At 33.0% G+C, this 19,652-nt stretch overlaps 1 protein-coding gene across 3 annotated transcripts; it reads right to left on the reverse strand.

Annotated features, from left to right (window-relative positions):
* Nucleotides 1-3,732: 3,732 nt before the first annotated feature.
* Nucleotides 3,733-9,203, reverse strand: LOC120084984. 3 transcript variants are annotated; one of them, XM_039040814.1, is made up of 11 exons: nt 8,955-9,203; nt 8,168-8,248; nt 7,899-8,079; nt 7,313-7,449; nt 7,086-7,130; nt 6,801-6,854; nt 6,544-6,648; nt 6,239-6,442; nt 5,914-5,999; nt 4,455-5,494; nt 3,733-4,281 (listed from the first exon to the last, which is right to left on the reverse strand). In XM_039040814.1, exons 3-11 carry the CDS (start codon nt 8,077-8,079, stop codon nt 4,019-4,021), a joined length of 2,115 nt encoding a protein of 704 aa, XP_038896742.1. In that variant the 5' UTR covers nt 8,168-8,248; nt 8,955-9,203; the 3' UTR covers nt 3,733-4,018. The 3 variants fall into 3 exon arrangements, with proteins under 3 accessions (XP_038896742.1, XP_038896730.1, XP_038896737.1); XM_039040802.1 differs by lacking the exon at nt 8,168-8,248; XM_039040809.1 differs by lacking the exon at nt 8,168-8,248 and having other exon boundaries at nt 7,899-8,120.
* Between the last annotated feature and the right edge of the window lie 10,449 nt (nt 9,204-19,652).

Below are 19,652 nucleotides of genomic sequence, written 5' to 3' on the forward strand. Positions count from 1 at the left end.
ATCGATTATATTTAAATAAAAAATTTACTAGATGGCTTATGTGGCAAGATGACTTGGAAAGAAAAAATATATTTTTATATTTCTCCCCTTTCCCTTCTTTCTCTCCTCTCTCCTCCTTGTTCTCTCTCCCCTCTCCATTGGCTTTACAATGTACAACAAGGTTTGATTGACTTTTTCCTAATCGTTCCATTTCACTAAAAATTCCATTCCACACTCAAACAAAACTTACAATCTATGAAACCATAAACCAGAGATCATAATTTTCCCAATGTTTCACTTCCCTTCTACGGTTCTAACTATCCACGCTCTCTTTTCCATCTTTTTGTAAAATCAGTAGTCATAACCTTCAAGGTCCTCACTGATTCAATAACTTTGTAGAATTGAAATTAAAAGATGAACTATCGTACCTTTTTAACTTAAAGCCCTAAATGTGTTCTTCCTGCCAAGCGAGGTATCTCTCCTTTTCTAATTAAAGAGAGTGCTTAACAAAATCAAAGCAACACACCATTAGGTAGATCAATCTTGGAACTAAAAATGGTTGTGGCTAGGAGGAAACTGGAGATTTCATCGCTTGGCGGGAAAACACATTTAAGGCTTTAAGTTAAACAAGGTACGATTGTTCATTTTTCGATTTCAATTCTGCAAAATTAATTGAATCAGTGAGAAACTTGAAGGTTTGGATTCTTGTGGCTACTAATTTTGCAGGAGAGATGGAAAAGAGGGAACGAATAGTTAGGAAGGGGAGTGAAATTTGGGAACCTTTTGATCTCTAGTCTATGGCTGCATAGACTTTAAGGTTTAGACTGAATGTGGAAGTAAAATTTTTGAAATGGATTGAAAAAAAAAAAAAAAAAAGTTCGATCGAAACCCTACTGTAACACTTGAAAATCTGATGGAAAGAGGAGAGAACGAGGGATGAGAAGAGAGAGAGAAAAAAGAGATAGGAGAGAAGTATTAGAATATACTTTTTTCTTTTTCAAGTCATCTAGTTATTTTTTTTTTAAATTTAATTAATCCATTTGTAGACAGACGTTTTAAACTTATTCTTGAAAACTCATGGACTAAAATGACTAATTTAAACATAAAAGACCAAAGGCACCTTTTGGTCCTGAGTTTTGAAAAAATACGTGCATTTTGGTCCCTATGTTACAAAACTAACCATTCTAGTCCCTGAGTTTTTCAAAAATAGGTGTAAACATCTCTATACAAATTGATCGATTATAATTTAAAAAAAATTTACTAGATGGCTTATGTGGCAAGATGACTTGGAAAGAAAAAATATATTTTTATATTCTCCCCTTTCCTTCTTTCTCTCTCTCCTCCTTGTTCTCTCTCCCCCTCTCCATTGGGCTTTACAATGTTACAACTAAGGTTTGATTGACTTTTTCCTAATCGTTCCATTTCACTAAAAATTCCATTCCACACTCAAACAAAACTTACAATCTATGAAACCATAAACCAGAGAATCATAATTTTCCCCAATGTTTCACTTCCTTCTACGGTTCTAACTATCGCACTCTCTTTTCCGTCTTTTGTAAAATCAGTAGTCATAACCTTCAAGGTTCCTCACTGATTCAATTAACTTTGTAGAATTGAAATTAAAAGATGAACTATCGTACTTTGTTTACTTAAAGCCCTAAATGTGTTCTTCTGCCAAGCGAGGTATCTCTCCTTTTCTAATTAAAGAAGATGCTTAACAAAATCAAAGCAACACACCATTAGGTAGATCAATCTTGGAACTAAAAAATGGTTGTGGCTAGGAGGAAACTGGAGATTTCATCGCTTGGCGGGAAAAACACATTTAAGGCTTTAAGTTAAACAAGGTACGATTGTTCATTTTTCGATTTCAATTCTGCAAAATTAATTGAATCAGTGAGAAACTTGAAGGTTTGGATTCTTGTGGCTACTAATTTTGCAGGAGAGATGGAAAAGAGGGAACGAATAGTTAGGAAGGGGAGTGAAAATTTGGGGAACCTTTTGATCTCTAGTCTATGGCTGCATAGACTTTAAGGTTTAGCTGAATGTGGAAGTAAAATTTTATTGAAATGGATTGAAAAAAAAAAAAAAAAAAGTCGATCGAACCCTACTGTAACACTTGAAAATCTGATGGAAAGAGGAGAGAACGAGGGATGAGAGAGGAGAGAAAAAAGAGATAGGAGAGAAGTATTAGAATATACTTTTTTCTTTTCAAGTCATCTAGTTATTTTTTTATTTAAATTTAATTAATCCATTTGTAGACAGACATTTTAAACATATTCTTGTAAACTCATGGACTAAAATTACTAATTTGAAACATAAAAGACCAAAGGCACCTTTTTGGTCCCTGAGTTTTGAAAAATACATGTATTTGGTCCCCCCAATGTTACAAACTAGCCATTCTAGTCCCTCAGTTTTCAAAACTAGGTTTAAAACGTCACTATACAAATTGATCGATTAAATTTAAAAAAAAAAAAATTTACTAGATGGCTTATGTGGCAAGATGACTTGGAAAGAAAAAATATATTTTAATATTTCCTCCCTCTAACCTCCCTTGTTCTCTCTCTATCTCTCCATTGGGTTTTACAATGTTACAACAAGGTTTGATTGACTTTTTTCTAATCGTTCCATTCCATTCCACCCTCAAACTAACCCTACAATCTATGCAACCGTAAACCAGAGATCAAAATTTTCCCCAATGTTTCACTTCCCTCTACGGTTCTAACTATTCGCACTTTCTTTTCCATCTCTTGTAAAATCAGTAGTCATAACCTTCAAGTTCCTCACTCAATTAACTTTGTAGAATTGAATTTAAAAAATGAATTATCGTACCTTGTTTAACTTAAAGCCCTAAATGTGTTCTTCCCGCCAAGCGAAGTATCTCTCCTTTTCTAATTAAAGAGAGTGCTTAACAAATCAAAGCAACACCCCATTAGGTAGATCAATCTTGGAACTAAAAATGGTTGTGGCTAGGAGGAAACTGAAGATTTCATCGCTTGGCGGGAAGAACACATTTAAGGCTTTAAGTTAAACAGTTCATTTTTTGACATTTTTTTATTTCAATTCTGCAAAATTAATTAAATCAGTAAGAATCTTGAAGGTTTGGATTCTTGTGGCTACTAATTGTGCAGGAGAGATGGAAAAGAAATAACGAATAGTTAGGAAGGGGAGTTAAAATTTGGAGAACCTTTTGATTTCTAGTCTATGGCTACATAGACTTTGTGGTTTAACTGAATGTGGAAGTAAAATTTTGGTAAAATGGATTGGAAAAAAAAATCGATCAAACCCTACTGTAACACTTGAAAATCAAATGAAAAGAGGAAGAATGAAAAATGAGAGAAAAATGAGAGAGTGAAATATTAAAATATATTTTTTCTTTCTAAGTTATCTTGTCACGTAAGTTATTTAGTAAATTTTTAAATTTAATGACTAATTTGAAACAAAAAGGCCAAACGCACCTATCCTTCAAGATAAAAATGTATCCTTTTTCCTGCATGTATCAACAAAAAGAAATAAACGTGGATTTTTAAGACATAATTTGTCATATTTACTAACCCCTAATCCTAATGGAGATAGACCACCAGCAAAAATTAGGCTTTAAGACCGATAGCAAAAACCCAAGAGAAGTGAGGAAGATGAGAGGAATTATAACAAAAATAACAAAAATATGACAGAATATTACAGGAACATCTAAGAAATCATGGGATGAATATTTTCAATTATGGGAAAAACCCAAGAGAAGTGAGGAAGATGAGAGGCAAGGCAAAATATGGGATGAACCTTTTCCATAACTAATAACAAAAATATTACAGGAACATCTAAGAAATTATAACAAAAATAAGGAATTTTCCTCGCTAACAAATCTGCTGCAGCAACCTGACAGAAATGACAGAATCATAAAAGATTTCCCAGTAAAGGAAAAAAAAAGGGGAAAAAAGAGAGAAAAATTTCAACTTCCAAGACAGAAGACCATTGGTAAAACTGGCTCTGCAAAGAATGTAAAAAAAACAACTCGTGGGTTAAATCCCACCTGTCTTGATTATTAGGTAGTAGTAGTAGTTCGAAGTTTGGGAATGTACTTTATCTTCGCACCCTTTTCAAATTTTGTCCTGAACTTGGTGGTCTTTCCAGCTTCATTGGCTGAGGATTTGGGATCCTCCAAGTTAATCAAAATTGTATTGCCAACAACAACATTGCGTCTGTCAAAGGTTTCAGTGTCATTTTGCATCTGAAAACATCCAGAAGACTCAGAATCTGAGGGTAAATTCAATTTGACATGGTCGGCTGTTATAGCCTCCTTCCACCCTGCATCAACAAAACAGTTCAAATTTGGATATTCTATCACCTTGGAGAATATGTTTCAAAAGTGAACTTATGAAGTAAAAAGTGAACTTATGAGGGTCCATTCAATTTGACATGGTCGGCTGTTGATCTCTCTCCATGCCAACTTGGAGAATATGTTTTAAAAGTGAACTTACTTTGTGCAAGGAAAGCTTTTGCAGCACGACTGGAGAACTCCAAACCAACTGGTTGTGCAGGTTCTTCCTGGATCGAAGAGTTGTTTCCAAAGTCTCCAGTGTCACCATCCAAGGATTGTGGAGAATATGAATTCAGCAGGGCCTGATCCTCTATCTTTTCAGTTATCACTTCAGCTTCAGACTCACCATTTTCGCTTTGATCTGGCATTGCGTATTTGGTTCCATTACGACTAACTGGCCTCCAAAGCTTAACCATCACCCGATTTGTTGCAGTTTGAATAGAATCCAGCTTGATGAATTTCTCCGAATGATTATTGATCTTCTTAGGCGTTTGATGACCATCCTGGCAATCATCTGGGGTTCCGACTGGATCTTTACTCTCTTGATTGCAATTTCCTAATGCCACGGAAATAGAACCAATCAAAACCTCATGGCTCTTAATTTCCTCTGCCTGGGCCGTTGTCTCTTCCTGTATCCTGGCCTGAAAACGATCTCCATCTCTTTCTGGCTTTGGTTTCCGGCTCCATACTTTTTTACCATTAACGATGGGCACAACCCTTGATTGCACATGGTTCCCATGCCTTCGCATATCTCCATTTTTGAGTCCCTGATAATTCTGGTCTGCACGAAAACCATGAGAAAGTCCCCTTTGTGTCTTAGGCAATGCCTGCCACTGGGAGATTACATGCTTATGGCCATTCATTTGTATTTTCTGCTGTTCACCATTGTGATCAGAAGGAAAATGTTCAGGGTAGCCATTGTGAAACCCAGAATGCGACTCGGAATCTTCATCTTCATCAGTTAGAGAATGTTGAGATGTTTCAATAGACGAAGGAGTATGATCAGGCAATATGCCCAGAGAGTCCCTTTCTGAATGGCAATCAGTCTGAGGGCTAGATGATTCTTCAATTAACACGTCTTCAATTGTTTCATCTACACTCCCTTCAATATCAGGCTTCTCCTCAAGCTTTTGCTCCTTCGACCTTTGTTCTTTCTGCCTCAGCTTCTTCTGCCTTTTTCTTTCCAACAGCTCTGCTTGTCTACAGAGTTACATGACTACATGAGTGAGGAACAAGCAATCTAGTACACAGAATTCACAACAAGCAAGTTTTTGAACAGTCAGTATTCTTAACAAGGTTATTTTGTTTATATTTTTATTCCCAAGGGTACTAGTTAGTGTGGCTAAGTTAAGAAAACCAGGATGGTCGTCAAGTCAAAGTATACTAGTTGAGGTAATCTTGTTTCTTACCAAGATATAATAGTTCAAGGAAGTAGATTTTTCTTCTCTATCAAATAGCACATTTACCATTGATCTAGGTACATGACTATTAACGTAAGATATCGACTCTCTGACTACACCACCAAGGTCTATTATATCCAGCTAGATCAGGTTACTCTAATAAAAATTCACAGGAAGGTACAAAGAAAAGGGGAAATTAGATGACGACAATGGATATACCTCCTTTGAGCAGCTTCTTCCTCCTCTACCAGCAACTTTTGACACCGTAAAGCTTCAGCATCCTTATCAGCAAGCCATGTTTTGACCTTAAAGAAAACAATAAGTCACAGGTTAATGAGCCTCCCCCCCCAAAAAAAAATAAATAAATAAATAAATAAATAAGAAGAAATTAAAAAAAATAAAAAAAGGGCAATCAAGTCAATATGAATATATGATTACATAACAGCATATTGCTTGTATACAACGCAAATCTGCAACAAAGCAAGAACTATCAGCCAGACAGAACACAAGAAATGTACTAAAAATTGAAGGTTAGACAACTTACCAATTTCTCTTCCAACAAGAAGCTCATGCAAGCAACTAAGTTTTTAGTTTCAAGACCAATCTTTACAGCCTCCCCATCAAATATATATTTTTGCATCGAGACAGCTGTTCCACATAGGAATGTTTTTTCGCTTGCATTGTCAAGAATTTCAAATAACTCCTGGGAAGATAGTGGAAACCTAGATGGTCTACCTTGTACAATGTCCTGAAAAGGTTCACATATGCGATACAAATTTATATTCATTCACAATAATGCACTGATGACCAATAGGTCCAGAAATAAAGGCTGGCGGAACATGAACATACCAGAAGGGCAGAACCTGCCCTCAAATAAACATGTGGTAAGGCAGAAAATCCTGGTTTCCCAATGATAGCAGTTAGATTCTTGATTACAGCTGACCCTTGTATTCCCTATATGTTTACAGAGATTAATCATTTAAGAGAATATAAAACAGAAATTCTAAAAACTGCAAGGATTTTCCTTCAGATTATGTTTATTTTTCATTTCCATCCAATGATCTGACGGCTGCAAAGGATAAAAAAATAACTGAGGTATGACTTGCCTCAATTGAAACATTCTTAAATGAGACAGCCTCCTTCGTCTCTTCCCAGGATAGCTGTATAAGACATCAATGAGTAAGTGCCTCAAAAGAAAAAGAAAAAAGAAAAAAGAAAAAAGAAAAAAGAAAAAAGAAAAAAGAAAAAGGAAAAAGAAAAGAAAAAAAAAGACATCAATGAATAAACTTACAAAGGAATTCAACTATGCAGAATAACAACAAGGAACAAGTTTTGAAATAAAGAATGAGCCTTTGTAGAGCAAACGGAAGTGGATAGTGGACAAAGATTACCTTGTCCCAGAATGCTGCTAGTAGATCCCTAGTTTTGGCAGAATCCTACAAAGTGCAAAAGAACATGTACATTCAAGCAAGCAAGAAACCAATGAGAAAAAAGAATATTAGATGGCAAAATCACAATTCAATTTAATAATCGGCAAGCACATAGCTCCAAATACAAAAGATGAAGTAATTTTCATAGAAGTAAAAAGATTTAACATCTGAGAGTAGAAAAGAAACACCTTATCAAGCTTTTTCAGCCTATGATGCACTCGTATATGTCTTCTATAGTTGATAACTGAGCAAAATTCCCGGGCACACTTCTCACACTTCTGCATTTGAACCTTTAAAGGAGAGAGCAAGGGCCACCCTGGGAGTTCTGATGAAAGAAACAAAATATGTTTCAAAGCTATTAAATCCAAACAGGTAATGGAGGAGCACAAACCATAAGATTTGAATAAAGAATAAAGATTCATTAAATGAAAAATTGACTCCCTTCTAGGAGGCTTTGTTATTGCATAAGAATACTGCTGTATGGACTATAAAGAGCAGAGGCATTGAGATGCCTGTACACACGCAAAAGAGGAAGAAATTTGGTAGATATGCTAAAGAAATTCTTGCAGCCATGTTCCTGATACCAGCAACTAAACTGTTGTGTGCACCAAAAGATTGTTCTAATCCCTTGACTTGAAATGCAAGTAAATGAAATCAATATTCATTACATCCAAAGGACATAATATGCTACTCCAATACTCTAAAAAATAGAATTAGATATCAGTATAACAACATTTCAGAGAGAGCCCCTTCATTGCTGAACAATTCTATTACCTTGTTGGTCGAGAGCATGAAATAATTGGATCCACTGGACTGGACTCTCACCAGCTCTTGAGAAAGAAAGAAAAGGCTCTTTTCCGATTGCCTGTCTGATAATAGTGTCTAGAGAATCATTTCCCTCCTCCGATTTCATCACATCTGGATAGTTAGAGGCCTTGAGTTTTGCAACTGGCATCTACACACAAGTTTTAAACCCAAAATTCAAGTGCAGAAGCACTGCATAATATCAAAAAGAAAATACATTACATGCTGGAAAGCAGTACCTAGTGACCCTGACCATACAACTACACCAATCAGATTTGAATCAAGGAAATAAAGCACAAGCTATTAGCTGTAACAGTGTGCTGCATACAGAAAAGAAAGAAAGCTTCCCATCCATTAAGAAATGCAATGGAAAAAACGGCAAAGATACTATCTAGACGAACAAAAGACCATGCCAGATTCAAGTGTTAAGCCCCCAGTAATGAATACATTTCGCTGAATATCCTTATAAGGAGAACAAGAACTATTTCCCGCAATTTATTAAAAAAATATATCCAAGAAAGAAAAAAGAAAATTAATCATACAAAAATATATATCATAAGAAAATAAAGAGAATTCAATAGGTTTTCCCCAACATTTGCAAAAGCACTTCCGGGGACTCAAAGAAAGAAATCAAGAACAACAAGAAACGAATTAAGAAAAGTCAGCATTTTCTAAATGCCATCACATTCAAATTAATTACACAAATCTCACATCGTTACAACTGGACACAACACTTTGGTCAAGTTACGTTCACTATTAGAAGAACCCAATATAGAGATACAAACTACGTTTCATCCATGAATCTACAAGACCACCGAACGCATATAAATTGAGGGCATCAATCAAACACTAAACAAACGAAACAAAACAAAAATTGGCAAGCAAGAAAGAAACGAAAGAACGAAACAACCATTCAAGAACTGGGGCATGTGATCTGTAATCGAATGAAGAAGAAGGCAAACACAGGCAATAAGCGAAAATAAAAAGAATTAAAAAAGAAAACTGAGTGTGGTCGGTTTCACGTACCAGAAAGAACAACAAAGATCGAATCGAAGAAAGAAAGAAGGCGACAGATCGGATCGTATATGGAGCGGATTTGGAAAGAGTTAGAGAGCGTCAGGCCGGAGGAAAAGGGCCTGGAAAATTCGAGAAAGTGATCGGTGGAGAAGAGAGAAGCTGTTTTTTTCCTTCTTTTTTTCTTTTTTCCTTTGGGAGAGTTTCTTCAGAGAGAAAAAAAAAAACGAAGGTTTGTAGGAGAAAATATAAAGGCATAAAAATGAAGCCCTGTTCGTGCTTCAGTCCGGCAAAAAACGAAAATTAATAAAAATTAAAAAAATAATAATAATAATAAAACTTAAAATATGTAAATTGTAAATTGAGAATTATATGACGTGGAAATTACAACAGGCCCACGCGCTGTTAACGTGCGTACGTTACTAAAATTGGATATTGGGCCGAGCAACCAACAAGCCATGCTTGTAGGCCCATTTATGATCTCGGCCCAGTTACTCCTAACTAATTTGAGAACCCCATAGCCTTTAACTTTTTTTTTTCCACACAAAATCATGTCATGAAATACTATCGTACTTCATATAACCTTAATATTCATAGACAACCCTAATAGATATAAAAATATTTTAGGAAGAAGTAAATTATATAATAACAACAAAATGAAAATGTATGGAGTTCCACAAAATAAAAAATGAGAATAGAGCTGATTAAAGTTTAGAAGATGAATGAGATTACCTTTTCAATGTATCCAATTTTTATATGACTAGTGTCTCATCAATTGATTACATTCATGTATTCTAATAAACATTATCAATGACAATGAAAAATTTTATTCTCATTCTTTGATTCTTATTCCTTTAGAGTAAAAACAGCCTAAGGTTGAATAAACCAAATTTTATTGTCCATAGATTAAGCAAATGATCCATGCAAGTATTATTGGAATACATTTGACTAAATTATAGAATATTCCTAAACTTTGTAGTTTGTGTCAAAAAAATATTACTTTCAAGTTTCAATGATACCCTCAAACTAAATAAAAAAAAAAAAAGTTTAAGTACCGTTTAAGTACCGTTAGTTTTGAATGAAAATCATTAGTATTTTGTTTCAAAAATACATTTGAACTTTAAATTTTCTAATAAAATAGTTAAGTTTTAAAAGAATTTTTTTTTTAAAAAAAAAAAACACCCTTATCGATAATATATGGACAAAAACCATTAATAGTTTGTATAAAAAAAATATCAATGAATTCTCAAAAGTTGTATTAGAGTTAACCATCTTAACCAATCACAAAAAATAGAATAATTTGTCCTGTGGAAGGGATCAAGAAAGTCTCTATCTCTATAAATTTGGTAATGCACATGTTTTCTTCTTTTGTTTTCTACTAGTAGTCCTCAAAGGTATGATCCAAATCTTAATGTGTCTGTAATTCTCAATGTCTCTCACTTTTTTTGTGTATTAAATTCAAACGACGTATTAACACATTTAATTACTGATGTACAACTTTGTTAAAACGTTTAAGGCTTAAAGTTCCTTTGTTGGGTTCCATTAGTCTCTTTCTTGTTGTTATAGTCTATAAACCTTAATTAAATGGGACAACTATTTCTTTTAGAGTAATAAAGGTCAAAGAGACGTGGTGAAGTGTAGATAAAAATTAAAAGAGTATTGTTTTACTTTTTTTTTTTAATGTAAGAGTACTAATACAACTTCTAAAACTATAAAGGTATTTTTGCAACAAGGTATGCACACTTTTTTATCATATACTTGAAGGAATCGAATTCCTCAACAGAAGCATGAATGCATGTGCCAATGAAATTCGTTTTAGAAAACTTGAAAAATAGAGAAAATACATAGAACATACATATGATCAACATTAATTCTACAACATGCTATTAGGGAAAGAAAAGAACTTACCCTTAAAAATCCTCTCCACGTCACAAACCATTCGTATTGTGAAATTCTCCCTCAAACTTGAAGCTCCTTCCAAAAACACGAACAAGGAACTTCTCTGGATATCACCACGAGGAGATCTCGCTATTCTTAGGACAAGAATTTGGGATTGTGGAATCCTTTTGAAAATGATGAGATTTGTGATAGAGAGAACTTGAGGAGGAAGAAGTTTTTCAAAGAGAACCTTTCTCTTCTGTAATACGTTGAATAAAAATTATCACCACTTCCTCCATTTCCTCTTATGTGAGAAATATCAATGGATGGGGAGTTATAACTTCCTTTCCACCAAAATGTATGGAGTTGTTCTAATTTTCTTTTATTTAAATTATATATTAAATTCAATTTAATATGTAATTAAATAATATTATTAATTAATTAATAATTAAATATCATATATTTAATTTGAATCATATTCAAATAATATTCTCTCACATAATAAAGTTTTAATATGAATCTCATTCATATTAATTATAACCTATAGTTTTAATATAAATCTCATTCATATTAATTTTAACCTATAAATATAATATGAATCTCATTCATATTATTTAATATTTGAATCTTATTCAAATACATTATTCTCTTATATAATAAAGCATAATTTTGAATCTCATTCAAAATTAACTTTATTTCATAATGTATATATATCCATTATATTAATTGTATCTCATATAATTAATTCCCTTATATAATTTGAACTATTCAAATTAATCCAAAATTAGAATATTCTTGTTTTACCCGTAGTTAGCTAGCAAAGGGGTCTTATGGACCTACAAATTAGAAGCTCCAATGATGGAGGATTAATTAATTAAGCTTTTTAATTAAATTAATCAATATCTATTAACTACAGGTCACTTCACTAAAGACCAACAGCTGCATTTTTCGTATTATAGATACATTTCTGTGTCCACAGATATAACTAATCAACAATAAGTCAATCCTTCACGAATCGCTCATAATTATAGCTAGGTCAAAATTACCATTTTATCTCTATAATTACATCTAACTCCTTAAGTCTCACCGATCCTCTAATGAACAACCTGTTTATGGTCTTACCATAAACAAAATTCTCTCAAACCAATAAGAGGGAAGGGCCTCATTATTCCAGACCCGGAGTCAGCTCTTGAAGGGAGCAATTTATCTATTTGTCCTAAAGACAGGAAGAAGCAAATTTCATCTTGTGTAGTCACTCTCACCCATAGATCAAAGGATTGCCCTCATAGACAAGAGTTTATAACTCGTTCAGGATTAAGGTCGAGTCACATGGTCATTCTATGAAATGTTAATCTCTTCATCCAACGGTGTTATAAAGAGAGATTAATCATTTCACGATCCAATCTTATACAAACTCTTTGTATAGAATGCCCCACTCGCATGTCTCCACATGAACGATTAGGATCCAATCATTTATAACACTTTACAACTCTTGTAACATTCACAAAGTATGTGGTATCTGTAGTGTCATTAGGATAAGACACCAAATTGAAGGGATCAAATCCCAAGCGGAAACGTGTAATCGCCTTGCATATTTGTTTTTTATTTTACATAAACAAAATACGGTACAAAAATAATAACATAATGGATAAACAATCAAGATTAGCATGCATTTAAGAGAAGAAAAGAGGGAAGAATTAAACCTTTCCTTTGTAGATTCCCAAATTCTTCATGATTCCCTCCGCATCTTCTCTAGAACATCTCTTCAATGATCAAAGGACACTACCGTAAATGAAACCTTATTGTTCTCTAGAATCCCCAGAATTGGATGTATGGTCTCCAAGACTTGGAAGAGGAAGAAGAAGTAGTAGAGAAAAGAAGAGAGATTTTGAGAGAAGTAGTAGAAGACTAGGATTCAGAATTCTCAATTTAACTGTGTCACATGAGCCATGAAGACCTATTTTAATCTTATTTAATTATTTTCTCTCTTAATTATAGATCACATCTATAATTAATCATATGATATTAATCTCATTAATATGAAATTGACTTGGACAATTCAAATCATTCCTCTTATATATTCTTTAGTGAACTAACAAGGGGACCTTATGGATCTACATATTAAAAGCTCCAATGATATAAGATTAATTAACTAAACTCTTTAATTAAATTAATAAATTTTCTTTAACTATCGGTCACTCTACTAAAGATCGATAGTTACACTCTTCGCATTGTAGATTTATTTCTGTGTTCACGAATATAACTAATCAACAGTGAGTCGACCCTTCACAAATTGCTCATAACTATAGTTGGGTCAAAATACCGTTTTACCCCTATAGTTACATTTAACTCCTTAAATACCACTGATCCCTCTAATGAATAAACAGTTTATAATCCAACTATAAACTAACATCTCTCGGACCAGTGAGAGGTTGAGGCCTCGATATTCAAAACCCATAATCAGCTATTAGATGAGCAATTTATCTACTTTCCTTAAGGTCGGAAAAGGAATGAATTCCATCTCGTCCAATTGTGTTCCCAGCTCTCTACTTGGACAAGCCTCCAAAATGATAGGCTTGTTGAATCGGCTAATAAGGTCACTCTCACCATACAAATTAAAGGATTGCCCTCATAGACAATAGTTCACAACTCACTCAAGATTAAATTCAAGTCACCTGTGATCGAGTGAAATGTAAGCCTCTTTTAGCAATGGTGTTATATAGAGAAACTATTCATTTCGACGGTCCGATCTTATACAAACTCTTTGTATAGAATACCCCCGCTCGCATGCCTCCACATGAACGATCAAGATCAAATAATTTGTAGGCACTTTAAAACAATTGTAACATGTACAAAGTAGGTCATATTCGTAGTGTCACCAGGATAAGGTATTTAGCCTCATCCATCTATTACAGACCGTTTAGGTTATCACTTAAACGTGATCCAACTGTATGTTTCCTCATACATATTTAAGTTTCATAAAATAACATTGGATCTTAGTTTATTTGATTGATTTAATGCAGTCTAAATATTAGTAAAATACCTTTTATTTTATTGAATATATAATTTATCTTTACTAACTATAAAATATACTCGATTTAGGACATCAACTCCAACAACAACCAAATCCATATACTACAGAATATTTATGTTATTACTTGAACATGATCCACCTATATGTCTACCATATACTGTTCAAGTTTCATAAAATAACCTTGGATCTTTCTTTAATGGATAACTGCATATATAAAATAATCAACCATTATTTCAAATAACATATTAACTACGAGGCTTTAAGACATATATCCCAACAATACTAACAACAAGAGTATTTTTTTTAACTTTTCTTTTAAGCTTAAGGGTATATTTGAAACTTTTGAAAAGTTCAAAGATATATTTTGAACAAAATAATAACGGTTTCCATTTAAAGCTCACGATAAGAGTGTTTTTTAAAGTTGAAGGGTTTTCTTGAAACTTTTTAAAACATAGAGATATTTCTAACACAAAATACAAAGTTTAAGAAAATTTTGATAATTTAGCCCACTACAACAAATTAGGCCTTTGATGTCGGTCCAAAAGAAAAAGTACAAATGTTTAATGTCAGGTGGGATTAAAAAGAAAGTGGATCTTTAATATCGGTTTCGACTAGCATTATAGATTAAAAAAAAAAAAAAAAAAGTGAATCTTTAATGTCAGTCATTTTAGGTAAAAAAAAAACTCATTTATAAACTTCTCCCACTTTTTTAAACACTATTTCTTCTTTCTCCTCTCATTTCTCTCACGTCTGGACAATATCTCCCGCCGCTCACAAGCCCTTTCTCTTATCAAGCTCCGTTCACGATCTTTGCTCATGCTTCCAACTTCGATCTGCCCTGCTCATGCTTCTAGCTCCAACCTACAGTGTCGTTCACGACCACTGCCGATCTGCGGTGCCGTTCACGATCCGCAGTGGGCCATTCCATCTCTGATCCGTTTTCTATCAATGCAATGCTTGTGAAATGGTGGAAGATTGTTGGATTGGATGCAAATTTCTTACAATTTTCAGTTTTCCAGAAAATTAAATCCTGGGGTTCTCGATTTATTGACTATCTTTTATCAGTGGATCTCAGCCAGCCTATTCAATTGGAGAGACGACCAACGAATCGTAAGCTTCAATTAGTTGTAGGCTTTGCGTCTGATGCTTTTGTATATACAAAGACATGGTGAAAGTTGAAAATATACACTCACATTCTATTAAAATATGTAGTCGATTTGATAACATTTTTTTTACCAATTTGTAGGCCGATTTAGTTTAGTCTATTGGAATTATTAAAATTTAAAAATTTTTAAGTTTTACTAAATAAATAGTTTGTATAAAGAATGGATGGTGTGTTCGACTGCTATGGCAATCCGAGAGAGATGAATAGGGTTTAATTAAAATTTTTCTAAATATGCTCATTTTAAACTAATTAGATGATTTTTAAATTAAATTAACAAAACCCTAATTAATACTAAATAACAATATTGACAAAAACAGATGTGATAATCTATTCATCAATATCAACCAACAAGAGCAAATAATTAAAATTAAGTGAAAAAATAATTAGGATAGAGTTAGAAAAGAAGACATTTTTTATTAAAAAATCTTCTTCGACTCTTTCCACAAATGAGAGTCGAACCTTGCTCATTTTACGGTTTCACAAGCCCTTTCCACGGATTTGGTCAAATCAGGTTTGTTGTCATCAAAATAATAAATAATTAATTAATTAGAGATTAAGGGTTAAAAAGTCAACAATCTCTCATTTTTCTTGAAATACACATAATCATAGAAACACATGTGATTAATAAGTAATTCAATATCAAGTATACATATCGTCACAAAGATCATGCTTGAAATTCATTCAAAAGAATTAACTTCTTCCCTTTAATTAATTCTTCCCCTTAATAATACATTCAATAGAAACAATCCTAACATATTTTTCTTATACAAAAAAACAGTAAACATATAAGCGTTCCCCATAAAAATATGATATATATAAAAATTCCAATTCTCCCCTATTAATATGCATTATATAATAATATCAAGTAAGATAGGAAGTTAATATGCATCACAACGAACAATACCAAGCTCAAGCCTATTTTTGCAAAAACTTTCTTCACTCAAAAGCTTGGTAAAAATATCCGCTAATTGATTTTTAGAACTCACAAATTCAAGAGAAATATTATCATTTTGCACATGCTCTCTAATAAAACAATGTCTGATATCAATATGCTTAGTCCTAGAATGATTGATAGGATTCTTAGTCAAATTAATAGTTCTAATATTATCACAAAATATCGACACACTATTAAATTTTAATCCAAAATCACAAAAAGTTTATTTCATCCAAAGAATTTGTACACAACAACTGGCAACCACAATATATTCCACTTCGGTGGTGGATAAAGCAACTGATTTTGCTTTTTACTAAACCAAGATACTAAGGAACTACCAAGAAATTGGTAAGTCCACTAGTACTTATATGGTCAAGTAAACTACTGGCGAAATTCACATCGGAATATCCCATCAAATTAAATTCAACATTTCTAGGATACCACAAACCTACATCAATAGTTCCAAGCAAATATTTAAATATTCTTTTAACGGCATGCAAATGTAATTCCTTAGGACAAGATTAAAATCTAACACATAGACATATATTAAACATGATATCGGGTCTACTAGTGGTCAAATAAAGTAAGGATCCGATCATACCTCGATAAGTCTTTATGTCCACAAATTTACTTTTTTTAATCTTTGTCAAGCTTAGTGGTAGTGCTTATAGAAGTTTTTGCAATTTTAATTGAATTTGATCTTCTTGAGCGAATCCTTTGTGTATTTTTCTTGACTTATGAAAATACCATCCTTGAGTTGTTTGATTTGGAGTCCAAGGAAGAAGCTAAATTCTCCCATCATACTCATCTCAAACTCAATATGCATACATTTAGAAAGTTCTTCACACAAAGATGGATTAGTAGAACCAAATATAATATCATCCATATATATTTAAACTATAAGCATATCATTATCTTTAACCTTAATAAAGAGAGTAGTATCAATTTTTTCCATTTTAAAGTCATTTTCAAGTAAAAAGTTGCTAAGCCTATCATATCAATATTGGGGTTGATGCCCTAAATCTCGTAGGGTCTTGTAGTTTGTAAACACTTGTATGAACAAACACATAGTGATTTATAAAATATGATATTTTATTCACTTCAATTTATGAAATATGATATATTTTAGTTGCATTAACCACAAACCAATAAACTATGATTCATGATTATCGTTGTAACTTAAACATGTATGTGGAGACATACAAGTGAATTGTGTTTTAAGTGATAACCTAAATGGTATGTAGTATATGGATAATGAGGGATATCTTATCCTGGTGACACTACGAGTGTGGTCCGCTTTGTAAGTGTTACAAATGTCGTAAAGTGCTACAAATGATTTGATCCTGATCATTCATGTATTAGACATGCGAGCGGGGATATTCTATACAAAGGAATTTGTATAAGACCAGACCACGAAATGTTTAGTCTTGTTATATAGCGCCGTTCATAACTGAGACTTTCATTTCACTAGAATGACCATAGGTAACATGACCTTAATCCTGAGTGATTGTGAACTCTTGTGTATGAGGGCGGTCCTTTGATTTGTATGGTGAGACTAGCCAGATCGTCGACTCAACAAACCTACCACTTTAAGGATTTGTCTGATTGGTGAGCTGGGAACTCAGCTACACAATTCACTCATTTCCCGAAGCAGGGATAAGTAAATAAATTGCTCCCTTAGCTGATTTTGGGGCTTGAACAATGTGGCACCACACCTTCTCTTGACCCAAGATGGATTTATCATAGTGAGACTATGATCTATTGTTCATTAGAGGAAACAGTGGTATTTAAGAAGTTAGATGTAACTACAAGGGCAAAACGGTAAATTGGTCCAGCTGTACTTATGAGCGATTTGTGAAGGGTCATCGTACTGTTGATTGGTTATATCCAATAGACACAGAAATATATCTGTAGTGCAAAGAGTGTAACTGTCAGTCTTTAGTGGAGTACCCGACAGTTAACGGATGGTGGATAATATGATTAAAGAGTTTAGTCAGTTATTCACATACCATTGGAGCTTTAAGCTACAGGTCCATAAGGTCCCCTTGGTAGCTCAGGATTCAAGATAAAGTTTTTGGGTTAGTTTGAAATGTTCAAATTAACAAAAGGGAATTTGATTATATATGATATAATTCAATTAATTCAATTGTATATGATATAATTGATATGATGTATTTGATACATTATAATTTGATTGGAAGAATTAATATAAATATGATTTATATTAAATGCCATAAAAAGAGAAAAAGAACTATGGTTTATATATTATATATGATGCAATATTAAAACTAGGTTATAAATATAATAAGATAAGTTAGTTATTGTATTATTTATAATTTATTAATTATACAATAATTAAAATTTATTTTTCTCAATGACCGACCTTAGTGGGTGGTTACACCATTCTATGGTAAATGTAAGATAAAAGAAAATTGGATTTCAAAATCTTACAAGATAACAAGTTATCAGATTACTAATCGATAGACCATACGGTAGTATCGAGTATATTAGACGACAACTTGAAATTATCTAAACGATCAAGTATCAAGTCTATACGACAGACTTCTTCTTCTATACGATTGTTCATTGCTTACTCGATCGTCTACTCCAATACTTCCCTCATTCCAAAATAAGTCAAAGCCCACCACTCCTAGATTCTCACACCGAGAATACCAAGGTAATCTTGTGGTAGTGTCCGATTGTTCGAGGATTAAGTTCATACCCATTGCTGGTGTTCGAGGGAGTTCGAGTTCGAGTTGATCGTTGTGTTTAAGTTTGATCGAGGGAAATACGTGAAGAGTTCTTCAAAGTTATTATTTCTCTCATCCTTTGTATTTAATTCAAAGCATATTGTAATTTACTGATTAATGCATAATCTATTTAGTATGATTGTAAATGTTTGAGTTCTTTCACAATGGATTTTAGAATGATCCGCTTCTGCTCAAAGGTTCTCTATATTTAAAGTTCCTTCAATCAAACTCTTGGGGCTTATTTTAAGCCATAAAGAGCCTTTTTCAACTTATAAACATAATTAGGCAAATCAAAACTTTCAAAACCTGGAGGTTGTTCTACATAAACTTCCTCCACAGTAGAACCATTTAAAAAAACACTCTTCACATCCATTTAATACAAAATAAAATTCTTATAAGAGGCAAAAGCAAGCAACATTCCAATAGTTTCTAATCTAGCAACCGGTGCAAAAGGTTCCTCATAATCTATACTTTCTTCTTGACAATAACCTTGAGCTACAAGTCTAGCTTTATTTTTAATGATATTTCCATTTTATTTCTAAATACTCAGTTAGTTCCAATTAGAGATGCATAGGACTAATTCCCAAACTTTGTTCCTTTCAAATTAATTTAATTTTTCTTACATAGTTAAAATTCAAAACTCATCACATTCAGCATCTTTAAAATTTTTAGGTTCAATTTGAGAAACAAAAGCAAGATTACTAAATAAATTAAGAGAATAATGAATTTTCACACCTTGTTCGGGATCGCCAAGAATCAAATTCTTTGGATGGGATGAAGCATATCTCCATTCTCTAGGCATGAATGAAGAATTAATTTCCTTCTTTTCATTGATGCTCACTTCTTGCATACTTGAGATAATTTCTTTGCCTTTTTCACTAACAAGTAAATCTCCAAAATCTTTTTCTAAATCATCACTACAAATAGACACATTAGAAATATTATTACA

This window comes from Benincasa hispida, chromosome 1 (assembly GCF_009727055.1).
Source record: "Benincasa hispida cultivar B227 chromosome 1, ASM972705v1, whole genome shotgun sequence".
NCBI lineage: Eukaryota > Viridiplantae > Streptophyta > Magnoliopsida > Cucurbitales > Cucurbitaceae > Benincasa > Benincasa hispida.

Coding starts and splice junctions, on each gene's coding strand:
- LOC120084984 (XM_039040802.1), bottom strand. CDS start 8,079: ATGCCAGTTGCAAAACTCAAGGCCTCTAACTATCCAGATGTGATGAAA. Junction 6,855..7,085: donor TAGCAGCATTCTGGGACAAG/GTAATCTTTGTC, acceptor TGTCTTATACAG/CTATCCTGGGAAGAGACGAA. Junction 5,495..5,913: donor GAAGAAGCTGCTCAAAGGAG/GTATATCCATTG, acceptor GTAACTCTGTAG/ACAAGCAGAGCTGTTGGAAA.